A 21,474-nucleotide genomic window follows, 5' to 3' on the forward strand; every position below is an offset into this window, starting at 1 on the left:
TTATCATTTTTTTGTGTTCCACTAAAAAATGTCTTTCATAACCTCTGGCAGAGTTAAAACAGTCCATCAGTGTCAGTCAAACAACTTTTATTCCGTCACGTTGATGTTTTTTTTTACCACTTAATATATCTGTCAGTGCCACAATCTTATGTAATTATTAAAATTTCTAAACCATGGCAAGACTGTGAAGGATGGCCAAATATTTCTCCACAACATATCATGTGGTTTCACTAGGATCTGAGTGTCACACGATTACACAAGTTTCAGTTCAGTTCACCTAACTATAGTGTTTTAATCTTTTAATAGTTATGGAACCACATTTGGTAACTTCTGCGTCACCAAACGTGTTATTAGATGGTGTCACCAAAGGGCTAGTAAGGCTATACTGTGGTGTTTAAACTTCAAAACTGTTCTAGAAACTGTCAAGGCATTAGTAAGTTATTCCAGGAGTGTTTTAGGGTTAGTGGTTTACAAAGAGACTGGTTTATTTTTCAAGTCCAAAAAGTAAAAATGGGTTGAAGTTTTAAATTTTAACTCTGCACTGCCACAGAGTGTTACACAAATTATTTCTACAAATTTTCCCTTCAATATATCCAGTAGGAATGTTATTTTGTCATCTTTACATATAAGCAATTTGTAAATTTGTAAAAATTTGTAAAATTTGTAAAATTTCACCATGGGTACACTTTTTCATCAGCTGCATATAAAAATCTTATATGTCGCAATAATACTTATCATCAACCACTTATTGTGACAGCAGCAGAAATACAATACTAATCAAGTATTGGAACAGTAAAGCCAGTTCCATGAATTTTGTTGTGGATGATTGGGTTTGACATTATAAGATTCATATGAGACAAAAGATTTAACATTTCAGCTTTTGTTTCCTGGTGTTTATGTTGGGATCCAAATCCCAACGTAAAAGATAGCAGCATTTGTTTGAACCCACCCATTTTTCTTGTAAGCAAAAGACTAAAGTAATGGACTTTTGAAGGGGGCAAGAAGTGGAAGGTTTTAGACGGGCTAAGTCAGTCTCCAGAATTAAACCCTATAAAGAATTTTACCTGCTAAAAAGGAGACTGAAGGGAGTAACCACCTAAAACAAACAACAACTGAAAGAGGATGCAGTGAAAGCCTGGAAAAGCAGGAAAGGAATGACAAAAGAAGCATGCCACAGTTTGATTATATCAGTGGGTCACAGGCTTGATGCAGTTATTGCAAGCAAAGCATTTGCAACTAAATATGACATAAGATAATATAAGACAAGATAAGAAAACCTTTATTTGTCCCACAAAGTAAAAATTGCATTGTTGCAACAGCAAAGTAAACAGCAGAGTGCCAAAAGTAGCAAATATATAAGATAAATAAGAAATTAAAGTGGCGTAAAGCTACAAGAACTATACGTGTGTACAATATGTTGCAATGGGTATCAACAGTACATGGAACTCAATTGATATTTACTTTAATCAAAGTCTTTTTTCAAATTCTAATATTCAGTTTTTTGTTCCAATACTTGTGCATGAAAATTTGGTGGGTTCAAACAAAAGGTGTTATCTTCTGAGTTGTTTATCAGATCCAGACACAAACACCTGAGGAATGTGGATCTTTTGTCTCATATTCATCTTTTGATATCAATATTCAACATTAAACATAAAAGAGCTGCTCTCACTTCTCTTATACTTTTTGATCGGAGCGTAAGTCTTCTTCAAAGTTCCTTCTTGCGATATCACCAGTCGCAATGAGGGACAGTTCCCGTCTTTTTGATTTACATTTTCCATCATTCCTTTTTATTTTAGGAATGAAACACATCTGAAAAATTAAAAACATCAAAACTAAAAAATTGGTGGAAGTGAATAAGGACCCAAACACGGAACTGAGTAATTCTGAAGAAAACCAAAGGCAGGACCCTGCTGGTAATGTTTTAACATTTCTCTAGAAAACTGTTACCTGCAGGAAATCCATCCAACCTGAAAAGAGAGGAAGCTCGCTCGCTGAAAACCGTAATAGTTTATATAAAAAAGAAAAAACTTTGTTACAGTCTAGTTCAAGATGATGTCAGTTTCAGCATGTGGGTGTAACCAACCACTCTCTGAAAGGGATGTTGGAAAGGTCATGTGGAAGGTCATGCGTGTGTGTTTGCATGTGCGTCCACTGGTGCCACCCTTGACATAGTAACAGAGAGTCAATCCCTTAGGGTGTGGGGGTGACACAGGATAAGTGATAAAAGTGTCATGTCTAGGTCCATGTGGACAAAGTTGTGCGTATAGGACAGGCCTAGTCACTCTTAATATGTTTTATTTCAAACTCAAATCAACAGGCCACAAAAAGATGCACATTAACTACAAGGAGGCACAAAATGGCTACAAAGACACATAAACCAACCCAAAAGCAGCACAAATAACTATGAAGACAATCAAAAGAGCAATAAGGATATGAAAACAGACCAGTACAAGATATGAACTAGAACAAATGACGTACTGTAAATACACATGAGTAGATGCCAAATCTAAGAGTCACAAAAAAGAGAGAAACAAACTGCATCTGCATCCTTTGTAGTTGTTTTCTGTCGTCTTAAGTCTGGCCGTCTGGCTCCCAGTGAGGGTGGGGCCCATAGTGAAAATGTTTGAATGTGTATAACGGGTGAGTTAACCTCAGCACTCGTTTCTTTCATCCTCATCCAGGACATGGAAATACCTCCCTTTTCCTCCTCGGCTGGTGATAACTCTTTCACCCTCTCTGTAGTCTTTGGCCGTATCTTAGCTTTGTTCACAACAGACAGCTAAAGCTTACTTTAGGTTGAAGGTTAGGAAAACACTGTGACCATGCTAGTAACCAACAGGGTAAGTGGTCAAGTATATTTACAAAGACAAGATATACTAGCAGAGAAATGTTTCATCAGGTCCAAAATCTGCTCTGGAGCAAATGTTTTTCTTGTAGGACCACCTACTTGCAAAGAAGGAAGTAAAAGAGTAGCTTATATTATCAAAGACATATTGTCAAGACAGCTTGATGCTGGTTGATGGAGTGAAAGGTTCTATGAACTGCGTGATAAATTAGAACGTCAGGAATATTTCACCATTTCACAGGCTGGTGTGACCCAGTCTTTAAACCCAAATCAAGTTTTTACTGTGCCTGTTACTTTTACCATGTCATCTCTTTGTTACTAAACCTAACCAAGCTGTCCACCCCAACATCAAACATTAATCGTATCCAGTTGTATCCCAAGAAGGTCCAGTATGTCAGCCACTGAAAAGTGACCCATTGAAAAATATGAACTCAGCTCAACTTATTTGTAGCTTGGTATTCAGTTGCACTCTTTTTATTTTATTTTATATACCTTTTATTCTTCTTTGGCAATAAAAACCTTCCATTTTAGTAATTGCAAGCACACAGTCTTTCAGCAGGAAGCAGTCAGTTCAAGTAAAACTGATATAATAAAGCCAATGAGGCCATACTGCCTGATAAAAGCGAATACATCACTGTTAAAACAGTGACAGTGATGATGGGAGAGAACAGGACTTAATGTAGCAAAAACAAAGCAGTCATGTGGAACACTAACACTTCCCTGGGTAAACTTAATGTGGGCACTGATGATTAATATCAGAGAAAATATTGACTGAGACTCGATTTGTTTGGATTTTGTCGCCAAACTTGCCTCATGTTAAGATTATACACAAGTGTGTCACTGTATTAGAGAGAATCCATGCCTCTCGTTACCAGGCGCCCTGGCAAAAGTCAGAATCTTAATATCTACTGTGCATATAAAAACAGTGAACTGATTATTTTATTATTACAGTGTGAACCACAGATTCCGTCTCTTGTAAGCTTTGGTCACATCCTCTCCACCCCATTCCATAAAACCACACCCCTTATATAGGAGATAAGAGGACCTAAAGGGGCACTGAAATAGCATTCATACTAGCACCTATGAGTCATCACTCTACTACACTAAGACATTTCTCCTGTTTCACCTACTGATTCACTCTGTGTCACTTTGGAAGTCAATTGGATTGTTTCACATTCTTTCAGATCTGCCCAACCCTCCAAGGCAGCTCTCCTTTCCTCCAGATCTCCTAATCTGAATAGCTTAAGGTATGATGATTGATTTGCTTACATTAACTCCGACAATTCTACATCTAGTTATTATTGTACCTTGAGGAAGTTGGTCCACTTTCCACCTAAATGAGTCAGCATATCTACTGGAAGAAGTCTAATTCTATTCTATTAATAAAGGACATATTCAAATACAGTAACTGTGAAATTTGTTTATGTTAACTGAGAAAAATGTTCTTTACTCAAAACGAGTACGTAGTAGTGTTCAAAAGGCACTGATCAGCAGCAACATTACCAACACTGGTGTTGATGCTGGTGTTGTTTGCCTGTTGTTCAGGTTAAACAGATGTTGTACAGTATATTTCTCAGCTTGACAGTTACAAACAGGTTGGATAATAAATGTCTGGAGTTTTGTCCTTGTCATGATCCTGGCCCCGTTTCTGGGCTTGTGTTTTATTTTGGTCTCCTTCCTGTTTTCCTGCTTCACTTATTACCTTGATTCACCTGTGCCTCGCTCCCCTGTATAAACACCACCCTATTCAACATGTGTCTCCAGATTGTCAGTTCTTATCCTTGCCTTACAGTTTGCATGTTGTTTTGTTCTATAGTCCCATCTTTTTCCTTGAGCTTTGCCTTTGTCTTAGTCCTGTTGTGAGTTTTACCTGCCCCACTGACCATTGCTCGCTCTTGGATCAGCCCTTCAAGACAGACTTTTGCCAGTTTACACCAGATTTACAGTTTTTTGATAATCCCTTTTTTCTTGCTCATATCGAATAAAAATCGATCACTTTGTGATTGGACGTGAATGTGTTTTTTGAATCTGTAAAGTAGACTAGTGTAGCAGACTGAAACATTTCCCCCTGCTGTAGCAATATATTAAGCAAGTTTATCTTCGGAAACTGTCTTTTTTTCCTCCTGCATTCTTCAAGAGCTCCTGTTCCGTTTAATAACTGCTTGAAAACATCCACCGTCCTGCTCCCATACAGCAACTATAAAATAAATGAGGGTGAAGATCTTGAAGTGAAGTATTTCTGATGCTGAAATACCTCCAAACACTGAATCCTCTGTGTCTTTCTAGAACACATGCTTCTTGTCAAACGGTGGTATCATGGAGTATTTTACAATAACTTAGTTATTTACAATAGTGAAACACTGTGTCATTAATAACACATACTGCAAACACTCTATAGTGTAAATAGGAAGATTCGATCTAATACAAATATTATAGGTTTGTCCAGTCTGTCAGAGATTTCTCCTCCAGTGAGGTTTTAATAATGATCTAACTCGACAGAATCTCATAAGGGAAACGATTTGGGGAATTTGTCAATCTCCCCCTGAAATGCGTGTGTGTGTGTGTGTGTGTGTGTGTGTGTGTGTGTGTGTGTGTGTGTGTGTGTGTGTGTGTGTGTGTTTTGATGGCCAGACTGTTTGAGATAAGATTTTTGGATAGAGTGGAGGGGGTTGAGCAACCAGACCGGGGCTCAATCCACAAGCCAGAAGGAAACTTCCTTCCTCCTACGTCCTACAAATAAGGAAAGCCCAACACTTGACGGACTATGTTCCGTTTACAGTCGCATTATCGACTTTGGATCCCCGAACACAGGCGTTTATACAAAGTGCAGCTTGTCTAACGTCGACATCATGGTTGTGAGGCGCGCTCTGCTGATTTCTGTCCTTTTCCTGTTGGAGGAAACGGTGTTCTCACAGAGCGATCCCTGCGCCGGGGACCTGTGTTACGAGGTTTTCCTGAAAGCCGCGGACTTTTCAGGCGCAAAGAAAGACTGCGAAGAATCCGGCGGACAGTTGTTCCACCACAACCTGGAACAAGCAGAGAAGACGTTAGCCTGCGTACCTCGAGGGATCGGCGGCAGGTTCTGGCTGAGCGGCACCAACAGGACCGATCCCCAGCTCTGCTCCTTCGTGACCGTGACAATGGGAGGAAACCCCACGCTGTCCTGGACGCCGTGCCCTGCCAAACTAGATGGATTCCTGTGCCAGTATACATTGGAGAATCACTGTAGCAGCTTGCACGTACACGGAGGGGCAAAGGTGAGGTATGTCACGCATCCAGGGTGTGAGGCGAGCGGTTCCAATAGGTTTCCACTCGGAACCATCGCCGTAGCGGAGACGCCGGGAGGCAAATATCTTGATTCGAAACATGTGTGTATCGACGGGAGCTGGATGCAGGCTCCCTGGAACTGTGAGGTGATGAAGGGCGGCTGCGAGCACGGGTGCAATGATATCACCAAGACTTGCTTCTGTCCAGCAAAGCAAATTCTCCACCCCAACAACATCACCTGCTCCAAAGACGCGTGCGCCGATTGCGCGCAAGGCTGTCATCAGCAGGGCGACTCGCACGAGTGCGTGTGCACCGCAGGCTACAGGCAGGCGAAGGACCGGAAGAGCTGCGTGGACGTGGACGAGTGTAAAGAAACGAACCCGTGCACAGGTGAGGGCGAGGAGTGTGTGAACACACAGGGAAGCTTTATGTGCCAGTGCAAGCGTGAGTTCATTGAGGAGGATGGTGTGTGTGTGAACATCTCAATCTGTGACATGTGTGAGCACATGCTCTGTGAGAAGTCCAATGGGGTTTACGGGTGTAAATGCCGGAAGGGGTTCAGGGTGTCACCCCATGACCCCACCATGTGTGAGCAACACTGTGCCGAGAGAGACTGCCCGGCTCGGTGCATCCTAAACTCTGATGTAAAGAAGGAAGACATGCAGCAGTGCTTCTGCCCTGAGGGCTACATTCGAGACACAAGGGACGGTGAAACCATTTGCACTGACATAGATGAATGTGAGTTCATGGCAATTTGTAATCACAAGTGTGAAAACGTATTCGGTAGTTTCAAGTGTTTGTGTGATGAGGGGTACACGCTGCGCAATGGCTATCAGTGTGTACCAACAGAGATGAACGAGGAGGACGATGGATCGGGCTCAAGTCCTTCACTCCCCACACCAGGCAACACTCACCAGGCCACAGTCCCCTCTTACATCAAGGCGGGCAGTGTCCTGGGCATCACCATGTTCATGTTGCTCTGCACAGGGCTGCTGTGTTTCTTGGTTCGAAACATAGCCAAACGCTGCGGCAAGTTTGAGCTCTCCTCCCTCAAGGGTCCAGATATAGACATTTACTACCTGCAGCAGGTGACCACAGATACATATAAGAGGTTATCCTTCGACAAACAGTCCAAGACAGACTCGCAATGAGTTTAACCGCATCCCCGAAGACATTTTACCATCCTCTCATGTCTCATGCCCTGTTCTTTGTCCTTACACATATGAGACTTTTCCAAACGGCTATCCAGGGGTAGCGTCCATGAGAAATGGTTTCTCTCTTTAAAGCTGCAATAAATCAGTAAATGTGCCTGTGACGAAGGAAACTTGCTTCATCTGAATGGGTAATAGATTTGTAAATGGAACTGGGGTTTATTTGCCTCATACTCATAATTAGCTGGATATGTAATGTATCTTTGTTGCTAAGGCAAAACAAATATTGGATTTCTTTCTCAATTAAGTCAGTGAAGATATGTGACGGGGAAAAAACATCTAATAGTAATGGTTGAATGGAACGTTAGTATGGTCACTGTGCAGTGTCCTCAAACGAGTTACAAATCCAGCGATATAAAGCAGACGACTGACTAGATGTGTCCTATAAAACATGCTTTCGTCTCATTTCATTTTGTCACCATAAAGTCACACTGTAGACACACACATACACTGGATGATTGTTTTAACGTAAGGAAAACAAAATGTTCACGTTCATGTTGTATACTGTCCTGTTCCATACTTGATTTGGGAACTACTTATTTCAAATCTTTCTTTAAAGATCGATAAAAGACGCCAAACAGCACATAAAAGGAGGATTAAAGGAAATGTTTTAAGGTAACTTCAGGATAGACATACATACATATTTTTGACGTCACTGTGGTTACATGAACACAATGATTCGTTCCTGCGCTCACTACCTTTTGAAACAGACAACTGTTTGGTTGCTATAGGAACTGTTTCAGATGACTTCACTGGGTTAAGCTTTTATGGAAAAGCTGAAAACAGCAACAGCAGACGGCATCATTTAGTTTATTCCCATTCAGACACCGTCTTCATTAGAGTAATTAACATCACATAACATTTAACCAAATATCTCGGTGAGTTCACGTATATATCAGAACTTTAATGCTACCTGGTGCTACAGTGTTACTGACTGTATGTTCCTGCCACTGACATTAACATGAGGTTGAATGTTATTAACTTTACTGTGTCACAGACTGGTATAAGAGACCAGCTACACATGAATGTAAAACTGTGCTGCTATAGTTTACTGTTCGAAAAACACACGTGCACCTTCTTCTGATGAGCCCAGCCACTCACTGTCTGTATGACAAGCTTACTGCAATTTCACACATGCTGCAGTGTTTGTTTTTCTTAAAATATGTCACTGTTGAATAATATTGTTAATTAAAAGAATAAAAGTTGGAGAGAAAGGTTGGGTTCAAATTGTTCTTCATTAGCATTCAGGCAGTTTCTGTTTTTTGTTTTACATCTCACTGAAGTTATTTTCTGCTATTTTTCCTCATCTGCCTGCTGCCTCATTTCTACTGCTATACTAATAGACCTGCTAATGTATTTAACTGAATCTATTCACAGCGACTTAGTGTATAAAACTGTAGGCATGACATGAATACATGGTAGAAAGGATGTGGTTGGTTCTACATATGGTTGATACAAACATACAGTCTGCAGAGCCTTGTTTTATTTTTTATTTTTGGTTCTGTGTCTATTGTTTGTGATGAGTTCTCAGCTTTTTCGAGAGAGTTATCAAAGAATTGGTTTACTTAGCATTTTATATGTGTAGCATTTGTTCTTAGAAAAGACAGATACACACACACACACACCCTCTGCAACCCCCCTTCACTAGCTTGAAACTGAGGGAGAAACTGGACAAATAATAATTAAACTTGAGACACTGTTTTTCTTTTTTCTTTTTTTCTTAACTTCTTTTCCGCCTTCCTTTACATTGTCTTTCCCCTTATTTGATGCCATATTCAGTGGACCTTAACGCTGACCACAGCGAGTTTGTGTGTAGTGGAGTTGGGTGGGGCTAATGCAAAAAAAAAAAAAGGAGACGGTGGGTAGAGGCGCCCCTTGCGTGCATGCGTCTTCGATACGTACGTGCGTAAAAGTCGTGCGTAATTTGGGGATGTGGTCCGCCGTGCAGAGGAGAAAGTCTGAGAGAGGGCGCAGCAGTGCTGATTAAGAGCGACTTCCTTCCTTCGCCGGGGTATTAACATGGAGTATGGGGGCTATAAATGTGAACTAAAGCGTATCTCAAGCAAACACGTGAATCGACTCCTGGGACGCACAAGAACTTGAACAGACACAACCAGAGTCAAAGATGAAGAATGTTAGGAGCCTCTTTGTGGTGGCGTTGGTTTGCCTATTGGGAAGAACCGGCGGGAGAGAACCGAATAACGGATACTGCATCGAGAACCAGTGTTTTATGGTGTTCCAAGATCCCAGTGATTTCAGAACCGCTCAGACTCAATGTATACATCAAGGGGGTCATTTAATGACAGTGCGCTCTTCTGTGTCGCAAGATATTCTTTTTATTTTAGTGGGAAACGTTACCGGGCAGTTCTGGATCGGTTTACATCGACCGAGCGGCTGTCCAGAGCCCGCTGCTGAGCTCAGAGGTTTCCAATGGGTGACTAAAGATAATAATAGTGACTTCTTCAACTGGGCGCCAACTTTTGACAGCAGCTGCTTATCTAATCGCTGCGTGTCCGTTTCCAAAGCGGGCGACTTTAAATGGACCGAGGAACCGTGCGAGCAACAGGCGGCAGGGTATCTCTGTGAGAGCAGCTTCAGTGATGCTTGCAAAGGCCTCCCAGATGTTGCACAGGGCGAGTCTGTCACCTACAGGACCTCGCTGGGGTTTGAAGGAGAGGACCTGCTGTCTTTACCCCCTGGAAGCGTCGCAATCCGGAGATCTTCAGGGAGGAAATCTATCTGCGACTCCGGGCAGTGGCTGCAGGGACCCTGGAGCTGCGAGATCCATAATGGTGGCTGTGAGTTCAAGTGCACAGTGAACTCCAAGAATGTCCCGTCCTGCTCCTGCCCGCTGGGACAAACTGTCAACAGTGTCAATAAAGTGACCTGCGACGTGGCCACGGACGACCCGTGCATGGCTCTGAACTGTGACTTCGCCTGTTCGGGAGACGGAGAATCCTTCTCCTGCTCGTGTGACCGCGGATTCCAGCTGGCCAAAGACGGCAGGTCGTGCGAGGACTTGGACGAATGCGCGGACAAGCGCCAGTGTCCACTGGAGAACTACAGGTGCGTCAACCAATACGGCGCCTTTGAGTGCGTGTGCAAGGACGGATACCAGATGTCGGGACAACGGTGCGTCGACGACGACGAGTGTGCGTCCGCTCCGTGTGAGCACACGTGCGTCAACACTCCCGGTAGCTACAAGTGCACGTGCTATAATGGATACATAGTGGACCCTAAGTCACCGAATAACTGTCAGCTGCACTGCGGGGTGGAGGAGTGCCCCGCGGAGTGCGACCCGAATGATGACTCCCAGTGCAACTGCCCTGAGGGCTACATCTCAGAGGAAAGAGACGACGGTACGTTTTGCTTAGACATTGATGAGTGCTCTAACGAACAATGTGATCAGGGCTGTGAAAACACATTCGGCAGCTACGTGTGCACATGCAACCCAGGATTTACACTAGTCGACCTGTACAAGTGCGTAAAATCCGAGGGTCCAATCATCACCACGGCCCCGCCTGTACCACACCCAGAGCCAACAAAGCAGCCCTCTGCGGTGTCGGTGGGGGGTCTTGTCGGGATAATACTGTGTGCTGTCCTGTGCGTGATGCTGCTGGTGTTCGTGGTTCACTACATTTTCAACCGCAGAGAGAAGATGGACAGCGCCGGAGCGCTCAAAGCTCCCGAGGGAGAGAGCCACGACCTGGAGCGAGTGACGAGCGACAAGTGAGGAGACAAAAAGAAGAAGAAGACAGAGAGAAAGAGAAGGAGACGACACACGACACGTGAATGTACAGATGGAGCCTCAGAAATAACACGAGTACAGAGTTTGGACTGACATATTACACAGTAACTAATGTTCTCACAGCGTTTCAAACTGGTTTAATCGACAATCCAACTCACAACAGGCACGATGTAACAGGCATGTCAAACAACTGTGTCTTTTTTAAGAGCTGTGCTGGAGCATCATTAAATTATACCATTGTGATATCTGCATGAGAAGTCTGTGGTTTTCATTGCACTACCAGCCTCACACACAGGCTGACTGCGCCACCGTGTGGAGGAGGCTGAGCAACTACAAGTTACACATGCAGCTAGATCTGCTCAGTAAAGTGGAGCTTTAGTTTTTTGGAAGGAGCTTATCTCAGTACACACAGGACCACAGAGTAACTACTGATGTATTGAAGAGGAAATTATTAAAAAAAAGTTATTAAAGACATGAATAACAGGCTCACTAATGTCAAATATAAATAAACCCATCTGCTGGCAGCAGATGTCTGTCATTATTATATATCAATTACTATATACTCTGTTACTCTTTCAAATCATTTTCAGAGGTTTCAGACATTTACATTTATCACATTAACATGTTACTATTATGTAATGACTTGTAGAGGACTCTAATCCTGCAAAAAGTAACTAGTAACTAACGGTTAGTGTAAAAATACACAAATTTCCTCTGATTTGTAGTAAAGTATGCATAAAATAGAAATACTTCAGGAAGGTACAAGTATCTCAAAACTGTCCTTATGTAATTGTACTTTGTTACTTATCACGTGTGCACATTAACAGCTTTCTGCTTTCATCATCATTAATACAAGATCCTGGCAAGAAATTAATACAAATATGGCCAGAAATTAATGCGGTGACAGTGCATGAGTTTATCAGAATGATGCCACGGTGAACATTTGATGTAAGCAAAGCGAAAAAAGGTCCAAGAAATATCAGAGCATGTGTCCTTCCGTTTTTTTTGGCAGTGCACATTCATCAAGTTTTCCAAACTGATGAGCCAACTGACGTTAAATCTGGTGATGTAATCAAAGGAGCAGCAAAGACACATTTTTATATTTTTCTGTATTTGTATTTCTAGTATCTCAAAAAAATGGAGCAGATTAAAACATCGTTTTCTTTACTCTCAGTGGTGGATTACATGTATAGAGTAACATAAAATTAAGACTTTATAGTAAAATAGTAATAACAGTAGTAGTATCTGTACTTGTTTGTACCTCTACTGCTATTATTAAAATATCACAATCGTATTATCACCATTTATTTTTTGATTATATGTTCTATTAAGAATCCAATTCAGCATAGTAACTAGTAACTAAAGCTGTCAAATAAATGTAGTGGATTTCCCTCTGAACTATAGTGAAGTAAAAGTAACATAAAACTAAACTGGAAGTACCTCTAACTTTACTAGTACTACAGTAAATGTAGTAATGTGGAAATGCAAAGAGTTTGCTCCATTATAGTATATGAGATACATTTTCAGCTACCTGTACCTCTAAATGGCTTTCGATCCATAATATTCCACTTTTTACTCCACTATACTTATTTGACAGTTAGTTTATTATGATGATAATTTATGAACATGACAATGATTTAAACTGTATATTAAACTAGCCAAGTTAAAATAAGTTCCACAGTGACCACGTTTATAAACATTAATAGGGTGAGTCCTGTCACTCCTCTCTCTAGGGGGAGGAGGTGGAGGTCGTATCCAAGTATACGTCTGCAGCACCACGCTGCGGATGTTGTATGGCAGACACTAACTGATCAGGAGGGCTGGCTCTGCTCAGGGTGGAGCTGGTCCCTCTACATGTTGTAGCTGAGAGGAGGACGCTGTCCAAACTCCTCTCAATCCTGGACAATTCCTCCCGCCCACTACACAGTGTGCTGCTGTACAGAGGAGCACGTTCAGCCAGAGACTGATCAACATCAAGTGCTCCATTGAGCACCACAGAAGATCCTTTCTACCTGTGACCATTAAACTGTGCAACTCCTCCCCCCTCTGTAAGGGGGAGGGGAAACTGACTATCATCAGAATCATTATCTATGTCAAATATTTGTTATTCCACTCTGGACTATTATTATTGACCCATTTCCTCCATCTTTCGATATTCTGTGTTTATATCAAGTTTTTTTTTTTTTTAGATGTTATTTTCTATTTGTGTTGGTGTAGATCTTCTCTAGTTGCAGTTCCTTTTCCTTGCGTCTGAACTGTAACACAGAAAAAACTATTTCCCTCTAGGAGTTTTTATTTTTTTATTCTTGAATTATAAATATTATAACAAGTACATTTACTTTTAATACTATATGTTCATTTTGTTGCAAGTATCCCTGTGCTTTTACTTAAGTACAATGAATAAAGGATCTTGGCATGTGTTTCATCATGTGGTATTTCTTCTTTTCTTCTTCCTATTCAGAAGCATAGCATGCAACATGGAGTGCTGGATGGATTTTTATATATAGAAAGAGGGGACAGAGTTAAGACACCTTAACATAGTACAACCAGCAACAACAATACACACACAAAAAAAAAAACAATAATAATCTTAGTAAAGCAGCAATGATAATAACCGTAGCAACAACGATGATAATAATAACAGAAATAATAGTACCAGTGAGCAGAGCACAGTGCAAACATACAACATAAACCAACCAGTTCCAGCTCGAGCAAATATACCAGGTCTCAGTGTCACGTGCAGCATGATGACAGCAGTCACCACCATGGTGTTCCATGCACAAGAGTGCAGCCAGTGATTCCTGTCAAGGTGGTGCCACCATCCTATACTAGGTTCAGCGAGCGGTGAGAAGAGACCCAGTCGCCAGAGCAGGTGCATTTCAGGGAAGGCAGGAGCAACACTCCCCCCGAATGTGAGGAACAACCCAGAGGATCCGAGCCTGTGCTCCCACAGCCCGCAAGGAACCCACGACAGGAGCCAAGGGGAGACAGCACCACCCCAATGGCCGGGCCACGTTGTCCCAAGGACCACTACATGGGGGAGTCGGGGGACCAGCAGGAAGCAGTACTGCTACTACTACTAGTACTACTACTACTACTACTACTACTACTACTACTACTGCTGCCCTCCTGACCCCCTGCAGAGAGGAAGCCCCTCATAGCCCTTGATGAACGTGTGTAACGTAGCTAGCTGGAGTAACGGAGTGAACAGAACCAGGTCCCTGACTGGCCCGCGCCCGGACGGGGCCCCGAGGGGCACCACAGTGACACACAGTGGTACCCGGACGGGGCCCCGAGGGGCACCACAGTGACACACAGTGGTACCCGGACGGGGCCCCGAGGGGCACCACAGTGACACACAGTGGTACCCGGACGGGGCCCCGAGGGGCACCACAGTGACACACAGTGGTACCCGGACGGCCCCGAGGGGCACCACAGTGACACACAGTGGTACCCGGACGGGCCCCCGAGGGGCACCACAGTGACACACAGTGGTACCCGGACGGGCCCCCGAGGGGCACCACAGTGACACACAGTGGTACTTCTACTTTTCCTTAACCTAAATTGACCTGAACAGAGCGGTGTAGGGAACTATTGAGAAACACTAATGAAGCAATGCATGGTGCTATTACAGCTCCTCCAGCTAGTACTATTAGTACTATTAGTACTATTAGTAGTATTAGTAGTATTAGTACTATTAGTACTATTAGTAGTATTAACACTAAAAGTACTACTAACAGTGATAGCCAGCTGTAACTGCAGTAGTAATCCATGGTGTATTGTGGTACTACTACTAGTATTTCTTAGTAGAAGTATTTTCCTACCTGTACACGTCCCCTGTTGGTCAGTGAGGGACAGAGTGGACAGTAACGGTCAGGGCACGTGCCCCCACAGCAGGAAGAACGTGCGCCGTGTTGCGACATTCCCGGGTTCAAGTCAGAGCGTCGCGAGGGGCGGCGGTGATCTCAGCAGGTAGAGCCGTCCACACACCAGGGTCACCGGTTCGATTCCTGCCTCCACCTGTATGTCGAGGTGTTCTTGGACAAGACGGTGACAGCCCACGGTAGAACCGGACTTCACGTAACGTCCAGCAGTCACAGCTGAACGGGTCAACACCGAGGAGCTGTCTTTACTTTTCCCAGCGTGTCCTGGAAAAACAGGTGAGAGACAGTAGTGTCCACTGCTTTTTACCTGTTGTGAGTTTATATATGGGAGATTGGTTCAGGTTTGAGTTCATTTTGTGTGTTTTCTTAACTTAATAAAACCTTTTCGCTCCTGCAAACGTCGCTAAAAACACTGACGTTGTTGAAATAACGCCCGTGTTGTTGATGACGCCACTGATCCACACAAATCGTGTTAAAACCCCGTGAAAAGCTTCTGTAAACGCGAATAAAGCCGCAGATAAGTCGACGTTTTTACACACAAGTCGGACAAAAAGGCAGGAAAACCTGTACAGAAGTGAAGGAGAAAAGGAATGATGAAGCACAAGGTGCGTTCAAGTCGACAGAAGAAATAAATAACAAACCAGACATTAAACCGTGCTGCAAACTAAAGGGATGCGTTTAAAAGAGGCAGTGTGTAAGATTTAGGAGGATCCATTAGCAACAATGGAATCTAGTTTTCCTAATTGTGTTTTTATTGATGTGAAATCACCCCAAGGAGAAGAATCACTGCCTTTAGAGAGGGAATCACAAAGTTTCTACATCAGCCCCCAGACACTGGCTCAAGAGATGAAACTTCCTGTTTTCATGTTGAAATCTCAGCCTGGAAGTCAGAGAAGAGAAAAAGACACATGTTTTATTTAGTTATGTATTTCATTTTTAAATTGTTATTTGTAGACAGCTACTTGGAACCTGGCAGCCTCCGAAGGCTCTGCCAGGCTTGGAAAGGGAGCTGGCAATTGAGGTGGTATGCAGAAAGTAGTTGTTTTTGTTTCTGGGTATATTGGATTGGATATATTTCTACTTAATCGATTGAGAAATATTTTAATATTAGCCTTTTTTTATAGCTTTAGTGTGATTTAGTGATTCAAAGCTATCCAAAAACGTGTGTTCTCATGTGGAGGAAGTGCACAGTTTGAGAAGATGAAACAAGGAAGGAAGAATAGAAACACGGCAGGAAGAACAGAATGAAGTAAACTCTAGTCTGTCTGTAGACTTACAAATCTTTCAGATATTTAATGACCTAATGATATAACACTGCTCTCGAATAATAGTACCTATATGGCAGGTACAGTAGGAGGTGGAGCCGCAGTTACAATCAGTATGTTTCCTTCCACTCATTAGGTCATAGCAAACACTATTCAAACAGAGGTTTATTTTCAAAGCTCATACCAATTGTGAACTGAAGTTGCACCATGAACCATGAACTGTGAACCTTTCAAAACAAACAGTCTGACACAATTTCCCCCTTTTTCCCGTAACCACAGACATTTGCAGACAGTCCTGCGTCTTCTAACCCACTACTGTTTGTCTTTCTTTTTTCGGACATCTTGTTAGAACGAGGACATGTGGATTCTGGCCTATCTCGTGGTTTTCATTGGTTTCAATCTACAGGTATTTGAATAACACCACACTCTAAACTCATCAGATATACATTGTTTACAACAAACAGAACTGTATTCACAAAAGGAGCTTTAAAAAATAAATGCCTGATCTCAGTGTCAAAGGCAAATCTATCCAATCAGGTTTCATAGCACTCCCATGCTTGGATGGTAAATGTAAAGCTACTGCTAGCTAGCCTGGGTGTCCTTTTAATAATACAAATAATTTTACGCTATAACAAAGAGTAACGCTGGGCAATGAATAAAGATCAAGAAAAATTAAGACTTAATACTTTAATATTACCTGATCTCATCATGAGGTCTCAGTCTTTCAATGCAAATTTTATTTTCTCAAAATTCCACTTTCCAAGCAGCAACACCTAAAGCTCAAGAAATAATGTGTCGTAATCTTTATGTGTAGATACAACAAATGTTTAAAAGTGTTATTAAGAATCCTAATGCTAAACAGGTCTAATGAGCAGCTAGAACCAGCTCCTCAAATACAAGTGTGAGAGTGTTATTTGCCTTTTCATCTAACTCTCAATAAGAAAGGGAACACAGATATTTGCCAAGTCATTTAAATGTCCTTTAAGCGTTTTCAGTTGTTTTTTCAGCTTACGGAAATAATGTCACCTTCTCACCTGCAGGTATCCACATGCCAACCATCTTGCAGTTTGGTGGGCCTTTTAGCTGATTGCACTTCAAAGAACCACTACTGGGTTCCGGCTCTGCCTACCAACATAACGTACCTTTACCTGGGCAGCAACTACATCAGTGAGATCAACAGCACCTCACTCAGAGACTATGACCAGCTGCTAGAATTAGATCTTGGATGGCAGCAGGTTCTGCTCATCATAAGGAACAATGCTTTCCTCAGACAGAGGAAACTAAAACGATTGGTTCTTAGTCAACATATTGTTGGTCTACAACTGGAGCCAAGGGCGTTTGCAGGACTGTTCAATTTACAAAAGCTCTATTTGGATAGCTCCAATTTGACAGACTCTATATTATCAGAAAACTATATGGAGCCACTGTTGTCCTTAGAAATGCTTGATCTCCAATTTAACAAAATAGTGAGATTAAGACCTGGATCATTCTTTTCAAAACTCGAAAAGTTAACAGAGCTAAAACTCAAATTGAATCAGATTGAAAGATTATGTGCAGAGGATCTTGATAGTTTCAGGGGGAAAAACTTTGCACTCCTCGACTTACACTCCAATAAGTTAGGAAATATGTTTGAGAAAAGTTTTGACAGAGAAAGATGTGGGAACCCTTTTAGAGAGATAGCATTTAATATTCTTGATATATCCAGCAATTACTTCAAATTGGAAACGTTAAAGCAGTTTTTTAAGATAATAGAGGGGACCAAGATTTCTCATCTCATATTCTCCCAACATTTAGGCAGAGACTTTTCACATGACAACTTACCCGATCCAGATGCAAGCACATTTGAAGGCCTCGTGAACAGCTCAGTAGAAATTTTAGATCTGTCTGACAATGTCATATTTGCTTTGCGGAGGGCTGTTTTTAGTCCCCTCAAGGATGCAATGATCATCGACATTTCTAGGAACAAAATCAATCAGATTAACAGAAATGCATTCGATGGTCTTCAAGGAAATTTGAAACTGCTCAACCTGTCGTCCAACCTCCTAGGAGAAATCCGTTCTCACACATTCACCAATCTCACAGAACTCAGGGTGCTGGATTTGTCTCATAACCACATTGGTATATTGGGATATGAAGCCTTCAGCGGACTACCAAACTTAAAAGGGTTGTTGCTGACAGGAAACTCACTGCGACGCCTCGGTTATCCTGTGCCATTACCAAAGTTAGAGCTTCTTCTTTTGGGTGACAATAAGTTAGAATCAGTATACGGTATCAGTAATTTTGCAAAGAGCACCATTACCATGGTTATTTCAAACAACAGATTGAAGAACTTGGAGGATGTTTATACAATAGCAGCTGATTTTGAGCGCCTGCAGATATTATTATTCAGTGGCAACTTCATCAAGGAGTGCACGGCAAAGCCAATACCTTATAATAATAGTTTGAAAGTGCTGGACCTTCATGACAGTTTTTTACAAACACTTTGGGCACAAGGGAAGTGCCTCAACCTATTTGATCGTTTCAGGGGACTTCAAGGTCTAAATATAAGTTTCAATTCAATCATGAGTCTTCCACAAGGAGTTTTCAGAGGTCTCAGCTCTATTAAAGAGATCGACCTCTCATTTAATCACTTGATCTATCTGCAACCAGGTGTCTTACCGGTTAGCCTGAAAATGCTTCACCTCTCAAACAACTTCCTAGCCTCTCCAGATCCTTCAAGTTTTTTGCACCTTTTTGCTCTCGACCTAGCAGACAACGGGTTTCATTGCAATTGCCATCTGGAGAGCTTCTTCAACTGGCTCGCTGTGACCAATGTAACCTTCCTGAGTCCAGTGGAGGAGTTCAGATGTATGTTTCCAGCAGATCTCAATAACCTTTATTTGCTGGATTACTACGATATAATGGAACCATGTGAAGACGAAATGGCTGTCCAATATTGTGCGTTTGCTCTCTTCATCGTCTCTGCCCTCCTCATCATCGCTATCACCCTCTCCGGAATTGTCTACACCCGTTGCCGAGGACTTATTTTTGTTGTTTACAAAGGGATCATTGGCAGGGTTCTCGAGGGCCCAAAACGGACGTCTCCTGTGGAAGAGGGGCAGTATGATGCCTTCTTCTGCTTCAGTAACAATGACTACAGGTGGGTGGAGGCTGCTTTGCTGAAGAAGCTTGATAACCAGTTTTCCGAGATGAACATCTTCCGCTGCTGCTTTGAGTCTAGAGACTTCCTGCCGGGTGAGGATCACCTTTCAAACATCAGAGATGCCATCTGGAACAGCAGGAAGACAGTGTGCATTGTCTCCAAGGAGTTCCTTAAAGGTACAGGTTTACTGGCTTTAATCTGTATTACCAGGCTAGCGGTTTACCCAGGTTCCAGTTTATATACTAATGTAAGCTAACCAGATGGAGTTATATATCTAACAAACTGATATAAACATGAGACATGAGATCAGCCAGCACACACTGAATTATCCACTTGGAAAAACAAGACACGCACTAGACCCTTGACTTTCTAAATGCCAATGTACTAGCTACCACAGTGGCCATAGTAACCATCTTTTTTCCTCAATCATCTCGCAAAAATTAAGTTTTAACTCAAGATCAAAGCACAAGCAAAACTAACAAGGACACTCCTTATTTCTAGATGGCTGGTGCTTGGAGGCGTTTGCCTTGGCCCAGGGCCGGATGCTGGAGGAGCTGAGAAATGTCTTGGTTATGATGGTGGTAGGAAAGGTGGGTATTAAGCTGCTCCTTTGCTGGCTTAACCCATTCTGTGAGGTCTAATTCTAAATGTGTTCTCCACATAGTCCTGAGGGGAATAACTCATTCATTTCATTACTACATGATGATTTTTGCTGAATAGCTGTATAGCGAAACACAGTTGAGCAACACAAGACTGGGCTGGTTAGTATTTTCCAGTATCTCCTTTTCACCACTAGATGTCAGGCTTCACACAAAGAAAACTGGTTAACGTTGCTTTACATGTGGTAAAAGGTTGATGCTGTGCAATTTCTCCTGAAGTAAAACTGAAAAATGTTGGTTCTGCACCTTCATCACTGACCGAATCTCCTTTCTGATGAAATGCAACCCAGGTGGCTCACTACCAGCTGATGAAGTGCAAAGCTGTCAGAGCTTTTGTCCAGAAAAGACAGTACCTTGTCTGGCCAGAGGACCCTCAGGACCTGGAGTGGTTTTATGAGAAACTTATATCTCAGATAATCAAGGACACCAATGTGAAAAGGTCCCCAGAGGACAAACGCAAGGCAGAGATGCCTGAGAACCCCATTCAAGCTCAGCGGAAGGACGTTATCAAGTTGGGGACCATCCGAGCGACTGCCATGTGAATTCTGACTGCACGAGTTCACAGCACTCCATGAATTAATATCATGTACAGTACAAATAAGTGATTGTGTTTTTGGGAATTAATAACACCAGCCGTCAGATTAGCATGAAGGCAGAACTCCTACCAAGTATTATTATTTAAGTATTTTATCTTAATTGTGGGATGAACAAACATGACCAAGAAATTATTACATTAAATTACAGCAACTTTTTCTGTCAAAAAAATACTGAAATGAATTGTTAAGTATTAACTAATGAGTATTTTGTGTTTACTCGGGTCAGATTTAGTTTAAAGAAGATCTGAAACAGCTGAGAAGAAATGTAGAGGGGGGTCAATTGTGTTTTTACCAGCACTGTGTATTTGAATCAATGATTATATAAAGCAAAAAGTACTAAAGTAAATCTCATGTTTCTCTCTGTAAAGTATATTTATTTCACCACACCTGAACCTTAGTTTGGCTCATTTTAATGATCACAATATGCATTTAAAAACCTTTTTAAACAGAGGACATGATGCACGAGCCCTCTATCTTCTGCTTTTACCATTAGATGGCGCGTGTTGGCTGTTCTGTTCCTGGCAGTGTTGGAGTGATCAGTGAAAACCCACAGTGCTAATTAGTGAGATTAAGTTTAGTGATCACCGTATGAAGGCTGTGTATAATCATATATTTCATCTCAGCAGCAACTGCAAATCACATCATCTCCCTGTGCACTGTGGGTTTGTTGGACTGTAAGACGAGCATGAATGTGCCGTCTGTCACTTTCCTTTTCATTTGAGACGTGCGTCTGAAAACAGGAAGCTACTGGGCAGGGGAAAGCTTCCGTCCTGTTGGCCCCCGGCAGCCTGCATCCTCCCAGCCTTTATGAGCCAGCTGTTCTGAACATTACAGCCTGTCTGGAGGCTCCTGCTGCT

At 42.2% G+C, this 21,474-nt stretch overlaps 3 protein-coding genes across 3 annotated transcripts; all 3 read left to right on the forward strand.

The window, feature by feature from the left end:
• Positions 1-5,522: 5,522 nt before the first annotated feature.
• On the forward strand, positions 5,523-8,535 carry LOC113149431 (thrombomodulin-like). The gene has a single exon (XM_026341550.1). It carries the CDS (start codon positions 5,695-5,697, stop codon positions 7,261-7,263), a length of 1,569 nt encoding a protein of 522 aa, XP_026197335.1. The 5' UTR covers positions 5,523-5,694; the 3' UTR covers positions 7,264-8,535.
• Positions 8,536-8,789: 254 nt separating this feature from the next.
• Positions 8,790-11,322, forward strand: LOC113149430 (thrombomodulin-like). The gene has a single exon (XM_026341549.1). The coding sequence runs from the start codon at positions 9,449-9,451 to the stop codon at positions 11,054-11,056; it is 1,608 nt and encodes a 535-aa protein (XP_026197334.1). The 5' UTR covers positions 8,790-9,448; the 3' UTR covers positions 11,057-11,322.
• Positions 11,323-14,948: 3,626 nt separating this feature from the next.
• Positions 14,949-20,961, forward strand: LOC113149711 (toll-like receptor 5). Its single transcript, XM_026341952.1, has 5 exons — positions 14,949-15,231; positions 16,570-16,626; positions 17,261-19,538; positions 19,864-19,952; positions 20,312-20,961. The coding sequence occupies exons 2-5, from the start codon at positions 16,579-16,581 to the stop codon at positions 20,561-20,563; spliced, it is 2,667 nt and encodes an 888-aa protein (XP_026197737.1). The 5' UTR covers positions 14,949-15,231; positions 16,570-16,578; the 3' UTR covers positions 20,564-20,961.
• Positions 20,962-21,474: the final 513 nt, after the last annotated feature.

This window comes from Anabas testudineus, chromosome 24 (genome assembly GCF_900324465.2).
Source record: "Anabas testudineus chromosome 24, fAnaTes1.2, whole genome shotgun sequence".
NCBI classification, from domain to species: domain Eukaryota; kingdom Metazoa; phylum Chordata; class Actinopteri; order Anabantiformes; family Anabantidae; genus Anabas; species Anabas testudineus.

Excerpts from the sequence above, each read along its gene's own strand:
- LOC113149431 (XM_026341550.1), top strand. The coding sequence starts at position 5,695 with ATGGTTGTGAGGCGCGCTCTGCTGATTTCTGTCCTTTTCCTGTTGGAG.
- LOC113149430 (XM_026341549.1), top strand. The coding sequence starts at position 9,449 with ATGAAGAATGTTAGGAGCCTCTTTGTGGTGGCGTTGGTTTGCCTATTG.
- LOC113149711 (XM_026341952.1), top strand. The coding sequence starts at position 16,579 with ATGTGGATTCTGGCCTATCTCGTGGTTTTCATTGGTTTCAATCTACAG. Across the intron at positions 19,539-19,863 it reads CTCCAAGGAGTTCCTTAAAG|ATGGCTGGTGCTTGGAGGCG; the intron begins GTACAGGTTTAC and ends CCTTATTTCTAG. Across the intron at positions 19,953-20,311 it reads TTATGATGGTGGTAGGAAAG|GTGGCTCACTACCAGCTGAT; the intron begins GTGGGTATTAAG and ends AATGCAACCCAG.